Source organism: Loxodonta africana, chromosome X, assembly GCF_030014295.1.
Source record: "Loxodonta africana isolate mLoxAfr1 chromosome X, mLoxAfr1.hap2, whole genome shotgun sequence".
NCBI classification, from domain to species: domain Eukaryota; kingdom Metazoa; phylum Chordata; class Mammalia; order Proboscidea; family Elephantidae; genus Loxodonta; species Loxodonta africana.
In genome coordinates this window covers 52,418,932-52,431,967 of record NC_087369.1, presented here as the reverse complement: position 1 = coordinate 52,431,967, position 13,036 = coordinate 52,418,932, and the positions used below count along the sequence as shown (strand labels likewise).

Below are 13,036 nucleotides of genomic sequence, written 5' to 3'. Positions count from 1 at the left end.
GAATATACCATGGACTGCCAAAAGAACGAACAAATCTGTCTTAGAAGAGGTACAACCAGAATGCTCCTTAGAAGCAAGGATGGCGAGACTACATCTTACAAACTTTGGACATGCTGTCAGGAGGGATAATTCCCTGGAGAAAGACATCATGCTTAGCAAAGTACAGGGTCAGTGGAAAAGGGGAAGACCCTCAACGAGGTCGTTTGACACAGTGGCTGCAACAATGAGCTAAGGCATAACGATTGTGAGGATGGCACAGGACTGGGCAGTGTTTCTTTCTGTCGTGCACAGGGTCGCTATGAGTCGGAATCGACTCAACAGCACCTAACAACAACAAATCTATATGGAAGCAAACTACCACATCTTTCTCCTGCAGACAATCTGGTGGGTTCAAACTGCCAAATATTCAGTTAGCACCCAAGCACTTTAACCACTGAGCCACCAGGGATCCTTCATTAGTCATTAGGAAAATGTAAATCAAAACTATCATAAGATGCTACATCACACTCACTAAAATGGCTACGCTCAAAAAGCAGACAGTTACAAGTGCTGACGAAGATGTGGTGAAACTGCAACCCTCATACATTGCTGGTGGGAATGGGAAATGGTACAGTCACTCTGGAAAACACTTTCGGCACTTTTTCAAAATGTTAAACAAAAACTTACCCTATGACCCACCAATTCCACTCCTAGGTATCTACCCAAGAGAAAGAAAACATTTCCACACAAAAACTTTTACATGGAAGTTCACAGCAGCATTATTCAAAACTACCAAAAAGTAGGAACAACCCAAATGCCCACGGAGAAATAAGAGCACGGTATATCCACACAATGGAGTATTATTACGTACTAAAAAAGACTAATCCATGTACTACAACATGGATAAACCTTAAAAATATAAGATGGCGGAGTAGTCAGGCGCTTCTGGTGATCCCTCTTACAACAAAGACCCTGAAAAACAAATGAATAGATTATATACATGACAAGCTGGGAACCCTGACCATCAAAGGCAAAGTTAAGAAATCAGACTGAGTGACACGGGAGGGAGAGACGGTGCAGAAGCAGCGAGAAGTTGCTGTGCCCATGGCAGCGCCTCAGCCCCGATTCCTTGGTGCAACGGCAGCGGGTCTGATGGCAGTTTTTGGGGACACAGCCACTTTAGCGGAAGAAGGCAAAGTGGTACACCCCTGAAACTGTGGAGTCTCTGCAGTGGGGCGGGCAGTGGCATTTAGGACTCAGTAGCTTCAGCAAAAGAAGACAAGCACGCGTGACGCAGCCCTAACCCCTGGGGCGATTTCAGCAGGGACCCAGCCAGCACACACAGGCTACACATGGCTCTGGAATCTGAGACGAAACAGCACTCTCAGCACAAGAAAAGTCATTTTGAAAGTGATTTTGTCTAATTTATTGTGCTGACCTAATAATTCCTCCTTTTCAAAGAACTCTCCTATCTTTTTGATACATCCTCCCTCTGTCCCAGCCACCTTCGTTAAAAATTGATTTCCCTGGGCCTGAGATAGGTCCTTCTGTGATCCCTGAACCATTCTCCTAGCCTTGGAGAAATAACCAATTAACCAATGGGGAAAAATACTCTGCCGACCCCCATAATCTGGAAACTCAGAGCAGAAGCAGCTCTAGTCCAGGCACAAGTGATCCACAGAATTTGTCTTTCACACCTGCATGAATCCAGGTGGTTCCACTACACCAGACAGGATCTGTTATATTGTAAGGGCGAATCTGTTTGAGGCCTCACTGTTACTATATTGAAAGTGTGGAGAAAAGACAGGATTGAATGTTTGATACCGCTCTTCCTTGTAAACAGGGCCTTCACCTACCCACAGCAGGAGCCTGAGGACTGGAGGTTCCAACCATGCTACCTAGCCACCCATGAAAGGGCTCCAAGGATAAGTGGTGCCTACCAGCCCTTACACGTAAAAGCACTAGATGCCTATGGTACAGCTGCAGAGCCCACCCACCAGAGTGCTCTAGAGAACAGGGACGTGTCTTCCTCACAGACACTTGGGGAAAGGTTGTCATCCCCCTGCCTTCCTCAGAATGTGGCCCCCTACCATTACCAGAAACCAGTGCATACACCCATCACCACTACTCCTGTAAGACAGCCGATGAGAGCCTAATCCACACACTAGGTGACCAACTCTCAGGACACCTGAGCTGAATCTACAAGAATAGTGAATGGACTCTTAGGCTCATATACCTGGTAACCGCTCTAGCCATCTCGTAACAGGGTATTAGTGTTTCAAAGGCTCCAATCATCAAGTGAGCTCACTTTAGTAGCCTATCTGGTATATCAAAACAAAACAAAGCAAGAAACTAGGACACAGTGAGGAAACATAAAATAAATGAATGCAATAACTTATTCATAGTTAGGAGACAAAACTCTAAAGCAAAGCACATAAAGAGCAGGTCATGATTGCTTCAACAAACTCCCAAAACAGAAAAACAAGGACTGTCCCGGACAAACATGTATTCCTGGAATGACCAGATGTAGGGTACAAAAGATTAGTACACAGAACTCTTCAAGACATCAGGAACAAGATCAGACAAAACACAGAAGAGGCCAAGGAACACACAGATAAAGTGGATGAAGAAATTAAAAAGATTATTCAAGAACATAATAAAAATTTAATAAGCTGCAAGAATCCACAGAGCGAGAACAATCAAAAATACAAATGATTAACTTATTATTAACTAATCATTACATAATTCGCCACATAAACCAGCAACTACATCATCCTGAGACCAGAAGAACTACATGGTGCCCAGCTACAACCGATGAATCCCCTGACAGGGAACACAACAGAGAACCCGAGGGAGCAGGAAAGCAGTGGGATGCAGACCCCTAATTCTCCTAAGACCAGACTTAATGGTCTGCCTGAGACTGGAAGGACCCAAATGGTCATGGACCCCAGACTTTCTGTTGGCCCAGGACAGGAACCATACCCGAAGCCAACTCTTCAGACATGGATTGGACTGGACAATGGGTTGGAGAGGAATGCTGGTGAGGAGTGAGCTTCTTGGATCAGGTGGACACTTGAGACTAGGTTGGCATCCCCTGCCTGGAGGGGAGATGAGAGGGTGGAGGGGGTTAGAGGCTGGCGAAAAGGACACGAAAAGAGAGAGTGGAGGGAGAGAGCAGGCTGTCTCATTAGGGGGAGAGTAATTGGGAGTGTGTAGCAAGGTGTATATGCGTTTTTGTGTGAGAGACTGGATTGATTTGTAAACTTTCACTTAAAGCACAATGAAAATTATTTTAACAAAGAAAGAAAATATGGATAAAAAAATTACAACATTAGACAATTCAACAGAAAGTCAGCGGAGCAGAATTAAGGAAGTGGAAGGCAGAATTAGTGAGATGGAAAATAATACACTTGGCAACAATTCATTCCAAGAAAAAACAGATAAAAGAATTTAAAAAATGACCAAACCCTAAGAATCATGTGGGACTCTATCAGTAAGAATAACCTGCAACTGACTGGAATACCGGACAGGGAGGGATAACAGAAAATGCAGAGAAAATTGTTGAAGATTTGTTGGCAGAAAACTTCCCTGACATTGTGAAAGATGAGACAATATCTATCCAAGATGCTCATCAAACCCCATACAAGGTACATCCAAAAACAAAGTCATCAAGGCATATTATAATCAAACTTCCCAAAACCAAAGAAAAAGAAAAAATTTTAAGAGCGGCTAAGGGTAAGCGAAAAGTCACCTAAAAAGGCGATCCAATAAGAATTAAGTTCGGACTACTCGGCAGAAACCATGCAGGCAAGAAGGTAATGGGATGACATATATAAAGCATTGAAGGAGAAAAACTGCTAGCCAAGAATCATATACCCAGCAAACCTGTCTGTCAAATATGAAGGCAAAATAAAGACATTTTGAGATAAACAGAAGCTTAGAGGATTTGGAAAAACCAACAGAAAACGACAAGAAATATTAAAGGAAATTCTCTGGTTAGAAAATCAATAATATCAGATATCAACCCAAAACTAGAACATAGAACAGAGCAATGAGATATCGAACCAGACAGGGAAACCACAAAAATAAATCAAGATTAAAAAAAAAAAAAAATGCTCAAAACAGGGAATTAGTGACATCATTATGTAAAAAAATGACATTAACTCAGTAAAGAGGGACTAAATAAAGTAGACATAGATCTCCATATGGAGAGGAAATCAAGGTGATAGAGGGTGATACAAGTTGGACTTAAACTTAGAAAAACGGGTAAATATTAAAAAAAAAAAATTAAGGTAACCACAAAAAAGACTAATAACCTTATATATCAAAATAAAAAAAAACTCAGCAAAAACAAATTCAACTTCAATGAAAATCGGAAAGTCAATTTACAAACTCTTCAGCACATAAAAATGAGTGGAAAAATAAAACTGTCAACACAAAAAAAAGACATCAAAATGATAACGCTAAACTCATCTATAATCATGCTCAACGTAAACAGACTAAATGCACCAATAAAGAGACAGACAGTTACAGAATGGATAAAAAAAACACAATCTGTCTATCTGCTGCCTACAAGAGACACACCTTAAAGACACAAATTAAACCTCAAAAAGATGAAAAAAAATAAATCACAGAAACAACAATCAAAAAAGAGCAGGAGTGGAAATACTAATTTCTGACAAAACAGACTTCAAACTTAAATACACCACAAAAGATAAGGAAGGACACTATATAATGATGAAAGGGACAATATACCAGGAGGATATAACCATATTAAATATTTATGCACCCAATGACAGGGCTTCAAGATACCTAAAACAAATTCTAACAGCACTAAAAAGTGAGATAGACAGCTCCACAATAACAGTAAGAGACTTCAACACACCATTTTCAATGAAGGACAGAACATCCAGAAAGAAGCTCGATAAAGACATGGAAAAGCTAAATGCCACAATTAACCAACTTGACCTCACAGATATATACAGAACACTCCAGCCAACAGCATCCAAGTATACTTTCTTTTCCAATGCATATAGAACATTCTCTGGAATAGACCATATATTAGGCCACAAACCAAGCCTTAACAGAGTCCAAAACGTCAAAATATTACAAAGCATCTTCTCTTACCATAGAGCCATAAACCTAAGTCAGTAACAGAAAATTCAGGGAAGAAATCAAAAAACAGAAACTGAACAACACTTTGCTCAAAAACGACTGGATAATAGAACAAATTAAGGACAGAATAAAGAAATTCATAGAATCCAATGACAACACTCCCTATCAGAACCTTTGGGACAGAGCTAAAGCACTGCTCAGAGGTCAATTTATATCCATAAATGCACACATACAGAAATAAGAAAGGGCCAAAATCAAAGAATTATCCCTACATCTTGAACAAATACAAAGACAGCAACAAAAGAAATCTTCAAGAACCAGAAGAAAACAAATAACAAAAACTAGAGCAAAACTAAATGAAACAGAAAAACAACTGAAAAGAGAACAAGACCAAAAGCTGGTTCTGTGAAAAGATTAACAAAATCGATAAACCATTGGCCAGACTGACAAAAGAAAAAGAGGAGATGAAGCAAATAATCCAAATGATATCACAACAGACCCAGCTGAAACTAAAAAAATCATAACAGGGTACCATGAAAAGTAGTACTCTAACAAATTTGAAAATCTAGAGGAAATAGACAAATTTCAAGAAACATACTACCTACTAAACTAACACAGACAGAGGCAGAACAACTAAATAAACCCATAAACAAAAGAACACATTGAAAAAGTAATTTAAAAACTCCCAACAAAGAACAGCCCTGGCCCTGAGGGCTTCACTGGAGAATTCAAACAAAACTTTCAGAGAAGAGTTAACACTACTACTACTAAAGGTACTTCAGAGCATAGAAAAGGATGGAATACTCCCAAACTCATTCTACAAAGCCAGCTTATCCCTGATACCAAAACCAGGTAAAGACTCCACACAAAAAAAAAGGAAATTACAGACCAATAGCCCTCATGAACTTAGACGCAAAAATCCTCAACAAAATTCTAGCCAATAGAATTCAACAACATATCAAAGAAATAATTCACCAGGACGAAGTGGGACTCATACCAGGTATACAGGGATGGTTCAACATTAGAAAATCAATGTAATCCATCACATAAATAAAACAAAAGACAAGAACCACACGATCTTATCAATTGATGCAGAAAAGGCATTTGACAAAGTCCAACACCCATTCATTATAAAAACTCTCGGCAAAATAGAAAGAGAGGGAAAATTCCTAAACATTATGAAGGGCGTTTATACAAAGCCAACAGCCAACATCATCCTAAATGGAGAGAGCCTGAAAGCATTCCCCTTGAGAACAGGAACCAGACAAGTATGCCCTTTATCACTGCTCTTATTCAACATTGTGCTGGAGGTCCTAGCCAGAGCTATTAGGCTAGATAAATAAAGGGCATCCAGTTTGTAAAGTAGTAGTAAAAGTACCTGTTTGCAGATGTCATGATCTTATACACAGAAAAACCTAAAGAATTCTCAAGAAAACTACTGCAACTAACAGAACAGTTTAGCAGAGTATCAGGATACAAGATAAACATACACAAATCAGTTGGATTCCTCTACACCAACAAAAAGAACATCAAAGAGGAAATCATCAAATCAATACCATTTACAATAGCCCCTAAGAAGATAAAATACTTAGGAATAAATCCTACCAAAGACGTAAAAGACCTATACAAAGAAAAGTATAAGATGCTACTGCAAGAAACCAAAACAGACCTACATAAGTGGAAAAACATACCTTGCTCGTGGACAGGAAGACTCAACATTGTAAAAATGTCTATCCTGCCCAAAGTGATCTATAGACACGATGTAATCCCGATCCATATACCAGTGACATTTTTTAATGGGATGGAGAAACAATTCACCAACTTCATGTGGAAGGGAAAGAGGCCCCGGATAAGTAAAGCATTACTGAAAAAGAAGAACAAAGTGGGAAGCCTCACACTACCTCGTCTTAGAACATATTACACTGCCACAGCAATCAAAACAGCCTGGTACTGGTACAACGACAGGCACATGGGCCAATGGAACAGAATTGAGAATCCAGACATAAATCCATCCACATATGAGCAGCTGATATTTGACAAGGCCCAGTGTCAGTTAATTGGGGAAAAGACAGTCTTTTAAACAAATGGTGCTGGCATAACTGGATATCCATTTGCAAAACAATGAAACAAGACCCATACCTCATACCATGCACAAAAACTAACTCCAAGTGGATTAAAGACCTAAACATAAAGACTAAAACGATAAAGATCATGGAAGAAAAAATAGGGACAACGTTAGGAGCCCTAATACAAGGCATAAACAGAATACAAAACATTACCAAAAATGACGAAGAGAAACCAGATAACTGGGAGCTCCTAAAAATCAAACACCTATGCTCATCTAAAGACTTCACCAAAAGAGTAAAAAGACCACCCACAGACTGGGAAAAAAATTTCACCTATGACATCTCCGACCAGCACCTGTCTTTAAAATCTATATGATTCTGTTAAAACTCAACCACAAAAAGACAAACAACCCAATCAAAAAGTGGACAAAGGATATAAACACACACTTCACTAAAGAAGATATTCAGGGGGCTAACAGACACATGAGAAAATGCTCTCGATCATTAGCCATTAGTGAAATGCAAATTAAAACTACGATGAGATTCCATCTCACTCCAACAAGGCTGGCATGAATCCAAAAAACACAAAATAATAAATGTTCGAGAGGCTGCAGAGAGACTGGTACTCTTATACAGTGCTGGTGGGAATGTCAAATGGTACAACCACTTTGGAAATCTATCTGGCGTTTTCTTAAAAAGTTAGAAATAGAACTACCATACAACCCAGAAATCCCACTCCTCGGAATATACCCTAGAGAAATAAGAGCTTCACACGAACAGATATATGCACACCCATGTTTATTGCAGCACTGTTTACAATAGCAAAAACATGGAAGCAACCAAGGTGTCCATCAACGGATGAAGGGTTAAATAAATTGTGGTATATTCACACAATGGAATGCTACGCATCGAAAAAGAACAGTGACGAATCTGTGAAACATTTCATAACATGGAGGAACCCGGAAGGCATTATGCTGAGTGAAATTAGTCAGAAGCAAAAGAACAAATATTGTATAAGACCACTATTATAAGATCTTGAGAAATAGGATAAACTGAGAAGAACACATTCTTTTGTGGTTACGAGGGGGGGAGGGAGGGAGGGTGGGAGAGGGTTACTTACTGATTAGTTAATAGATAAGAACTACTTTAGGTGAATGGAAGGACTCAATACAGGGAAGGTCAGCTCAACTGGACTGGACCAAGAGCAAAGAAGTTTCCAGGATAAATGGAATGCTTTGAAGGGCAGCGGAGCAAGGGTGGGGGTTTGGGGACTATGGCTTAAGTGGACTTCTAAGTCAATTGGCAAAATAAACTCTATTATGAAAACATTCTGCATCCCACTTTGAAGTGTGGCGCCTGGGGTCTTAAACACTAACAAGCGGCCATCTAGGATGCATCAATTGGTCTCAACCCACCTGGAGCAAAGGAGAATGAAGAACACCAAGGTCACACGATAACTACGAGCCCAAGAGACAGAAATAACCACATGAACTAGAGACTTACATCATCCTGAGACCAGAAGAACTAGATGGTGCCCGGCCACAACCGATGACTGCCCTGACAGGGAGCACAACAGAGAAACCCTGAGGGAGCAGGAGAACAGTGGGATGCAGACCACAAATTCTCATAAAAAGACCAGACTTAATGGTCTGAGACTGGAAAAAACTCGGCGGTCATGGTTCCCAAACCTTCTGTTGGCCCAGGACAGGAACCATTCCAGAAGACTACTCATCAGACATGGAAGGGACTGGACAATGGGTTGGAGAGAGATGCTGGTGAAGAGTGAGCTACTTGTATCAGGTGGACACTTCAGACTGTGTTGGCATCTCCTGTCTGGAGGGGAGATGGGAGGGTAGAGAGGGCTAGAAACTGGCAAAACGGTCACGAAAGAAGAGACTGGAAGGGCTGACTCATTAGGGAGAGAGTAAGTGGGAGTATGGAGTAAGGTGTATATAAGCTTATATGTGACAGACTGACTTGATTTGTAAACTTTCACTTAAAGCAGAATAAAAATTATTTAAAAGAAAAAAAAAAAAAACCAAGCCCACTGCCATCGAGTCAATTCCGACTCATAGTGACCCTATAGGACAGGGTAGAACTGCCCCGTAGAGTTTCCAAGGAGCGCCTGGCGGATCTGAACTGCTGCTCTTTTGGTTTGCAGCTGTAGCACTTAACTGTGCTATGCCACCAGCGTTTCCAGACATTACAGAAATGCAAATCAAAAGTATAATGAGATTCCATCTCACTCCAACAAGGCTGGCATTACTCCCCCCCAAAAAAAAAAAACAGAATAATAAATGTTGGAGAGACAAACACTTATACACTGCTGGTGGGAATGTAAAATGGTACAACCACTTTGGAAATCGATTTGGCACTTCCTTAAAGAGCTAGAAATAGAACTACCATACAATCCAGCAATTCCACTCCTTGGAATACATCTTAGAGGAATAAGAGACTTTACATGAACAGATATATGCACACCCTTGTTCATTACAGCACTGTTTACTACAGCAAAAAGATTGAAGCAACCAAGGTGCCCATCGACAGATGAATGGATAAATTATTGTGTATTTACACAATGGAATACTACACACCGACAAAGAACAATGATGAATCCGTGGAACATTTCATGACATGGAGGAATCTGGAAGGCATTATGCTCATTGGAATCAGTCAGTTGCAAAAAGACAAATATTGTATAAGACCACTATTATAAGATCTTGAGAGAGAGTTTAAACAGAATAGAAAATATTCTTTGATGTTTACAAGAGTGGGGAGGGAGGAAGAGAGAGGGGTTTTCACTAATTAGTAAACGAGAACTATTTTCGGTGAAGGGACAGACAACGCACAATACGGGAGAGCTCAGCACAACTGGACTAAACCAAAAGCAAAGGAGTTTCCTGAATAAACTGAACGCTTCAAAGGCCAGCATAGCAGAGGTGGACGTTTGGGGACCACGGTTTTAGGGAACATCTAGGTCAATTTGCATAATAATATCTATTAAGAAAACATTCTGCATCCCATTTTGGAGAGTGGCATCTGGGGTCTTAAACACTAGCAAACGGCCTTCTAAGATGCATCAATTGGTCTCAACCCACCTGGAGCAAAGGAGAATGAAGAACAGAAAGACACAAGGTAATTATAAGCCCAAGAGACACAAAGGGCCACATAAATGAGAGACTACATCAGCCTGAGACTAGAAGAACTAGAGGGCGCCCAGCTACAACCAATGACTGCCATGACAGGGAACACAAAAGAGAATCCCTGAAGGAGCAGGAGAGCAGTGGGATGCAGACCTCAAATTCTTGTAAAAAGACCAGAGTTAATGGTCTGACTAAGACTAGAAGGACCCCGGAAGTCATGGTCCCCAGACCTTCTGTTAGCCCAAGACAGGAACCATTCCCAAAGCCAACTCTTCAGACAGGGATTGGATTGGACTGTAAGGCAGAAAATGATACTGGTGAGGAGTGAGCTTCTTGGATCAAATAAACAAATGAGAGTATGTGGGCTGCTCCTGTCTGGAGGGGAGATGTGAAGGCCGAGGGGGACAGAAGCTGGCTGAATGGACACGGAAATACAGGATAGAGAGGAGTGTGCTGTCTCATTAGGGAGAGAGCAACTAGGAGCATACACTGAGGTGTATATAAGTTTTTGTAGGAGAGACTGATTTGATTCATAAACTTTCACTTAAAGCACAATAAAAATTAAATAGATACGTGTGTGTGTGAAAGAAGCCAGTCATAAACATAAAATGCATGAATATATGACTCCATTTATATGAAATACCCAGAAAAGGTAAATCTATAGAGAAAGGAAGTAGATTAGTAGTTGTCAGGGGCTGGGGGTGGACACAAGGTTTCTTTTGGGGTACTGTTCTAAGATAAAACTGTGGTAATGGTTGCACAACCCTCAAATTTTACTAAAAAGCATTTAACTGCATACTTAAAAATGCATATATTATACCTCAATAAAGCTTTAAAAAAAAAGATAAGCTACTGACTTGGGAAGATATTTTCAATACATTGAAAAAAATTATCGAGACGTATTTTTTAAACTCCTACAAATCAAGAAGAAAGATAAAGTAGCAATATGAAAAAAAAATCCACAAAAAATCTGAAATAGCAATTCAGATAAAGAAAACATTCTGGTCAATATACTTATACTGAAAAGTAAATATGATGGAAAGATTAACCTTCCCGGATAACTTTATGCACTGCTGAAACTAAGCTGGGAAAGAAAGCGGATGATTCACTGCTACGCACAGTTCTTCATTTAGGTAGATCTCTTACAAAATGGTTTTCAGCTCTCCTCAAAGCTCTAATTACAGATAGGCTGTACCAGGAAAGATTTCATCATAACGTTCCCATTACACCTTCTCTTTTGGCCCGATACACTTCAGTCTGACCACCATACATCTTTTACCTCCAGGTTCCAACTTAAGAAAACCAAGGAATCACTTTGTTGTTTAGTTGGTTTTCCTTGCTTTTAAGTTATCACAGTTTAGAATCACTTGTGGCCAAGAGAAAGTATCAGAAGCAATCTAATTCTTTTAATCGAATACACGGTGGTTCACATAAGATAGCACAAACAAAATGACATTCATTTTCCCTTTTCCAAGCTTTTCCCGACTCTCTCATTATTCAACATTTTGTATTTACGACAATAGTAAAAAATCTCTGACTATTTTGTACATTAACAATGTATATATGGCAGTAATGAACTGCAAAGTGTGAGGTCAGAGTAAGGCTGGCTGAGATGATTAAAGTTATGTGTCAACTTGACTGGGCCATGATTTTCAGTGGTTTGGAAGTTATGTAATAATATGACAGCTATGTTATGATTAACTTGGCCGTTATGTAATGATGTACTCATCCTCCATTTTGTGATCTGATGTGGTTCTTCTCCATTTTTGCAAAATGTTGATTTTCACATAACAACCTGGTCTTTGGAACTTAACCATGTCAGTAAGTGAGGACTGGGTGTAATTCATTTTGAGTATAACCAGCTATAAACTGACCAAAAAACAAATAGGCATGCAAATGTGGACTAACCTTCCAGTAGTCAGATTGTAAACTGTAGTACCTCTGGTATGCAGATAATGCTGAAAGAGAAAAAATAATGATGAGTCACAATAATGTAACACTTCATAATAAGTAAGTTTTAAGTAACATATAACAAACTTCCCACCATACCTACCTCCCCAAAAACCAAACAATTAAAAAATCTGGGGCCTCCCTTCTAAGAGTCAACCATAGTGTCAAATATATAAAAGTTCAGTGATATAAAACCATGGTCAAATCTAAGTCCTGTACTTGAGCAGATATAAAATCTAGGCTACCCCATCAATCAATTTAACCTTCCTCAGAGACCAAAACTGATGAAGAATTAAGTTTTTTCTCTGTTTTTTTTTTTTTTACTCCAGAATACGATGTACTGTTTTTTTCTACAGGGGACCTCACTTCCTAGAATAACTAAGAACTCACCTATCTCAAAGAAGGAACTATTTCTTTTATGATACTTCCTTTCATACCACCAGCACCAGCACCACCACCACCAACAACAAAAAAAAACCCAACTCACCATTACCTTACTCTTAGGCTACATCCAATTCATTGCCAAGATAAAGTGTATCTATCCCATACCCCTAAATCCATCTCAAGGCATAAGGATCTGGAAACCATTAAAATAGTTCCTGTCAACCTAAAAATTCAGGTGAGGTGGGAATAAAGGAGTAATTAAAAGCTATATATGCACATTTTAGAATGGTGGAGAAATGCTTTTTTAAAAAAACTGATGAGCAAACCCCAATCCAGATCAATTACATCAGAATCTCTTAGGGTATGGGCTAACCACTTATATGTTTAAAGGACCTCCTA

The 13,036-nt window shown here is 39.6% G+C and overlaps 1 protein-coding gene across 27 annotated transcripts in view; it reads right to left on the bottom strand.

Moving 5' to 3' along the window:
- Positions 1–13,036, bottom strand: part of KDM6A (lysine demethylase 6A) — a 288,116-nt gene that overhangs the window by 167,310 nt on the left and 107,770 nt on the right. For all 27 annotated transcript variants that reach the window (XM_064278181.1, XM_064278184.1, XM_064278180.1 and 24 more), the window contains one exon: positions 12,212–12,261. In XM_064278181.1, coding sequence (XP_064134251.1) covers positions 12,212–12,261 — 50 coding nt within the window. The remainder of the gene's footprint in view (positions 1–12,211; positions 12,262–13,036) is intronic.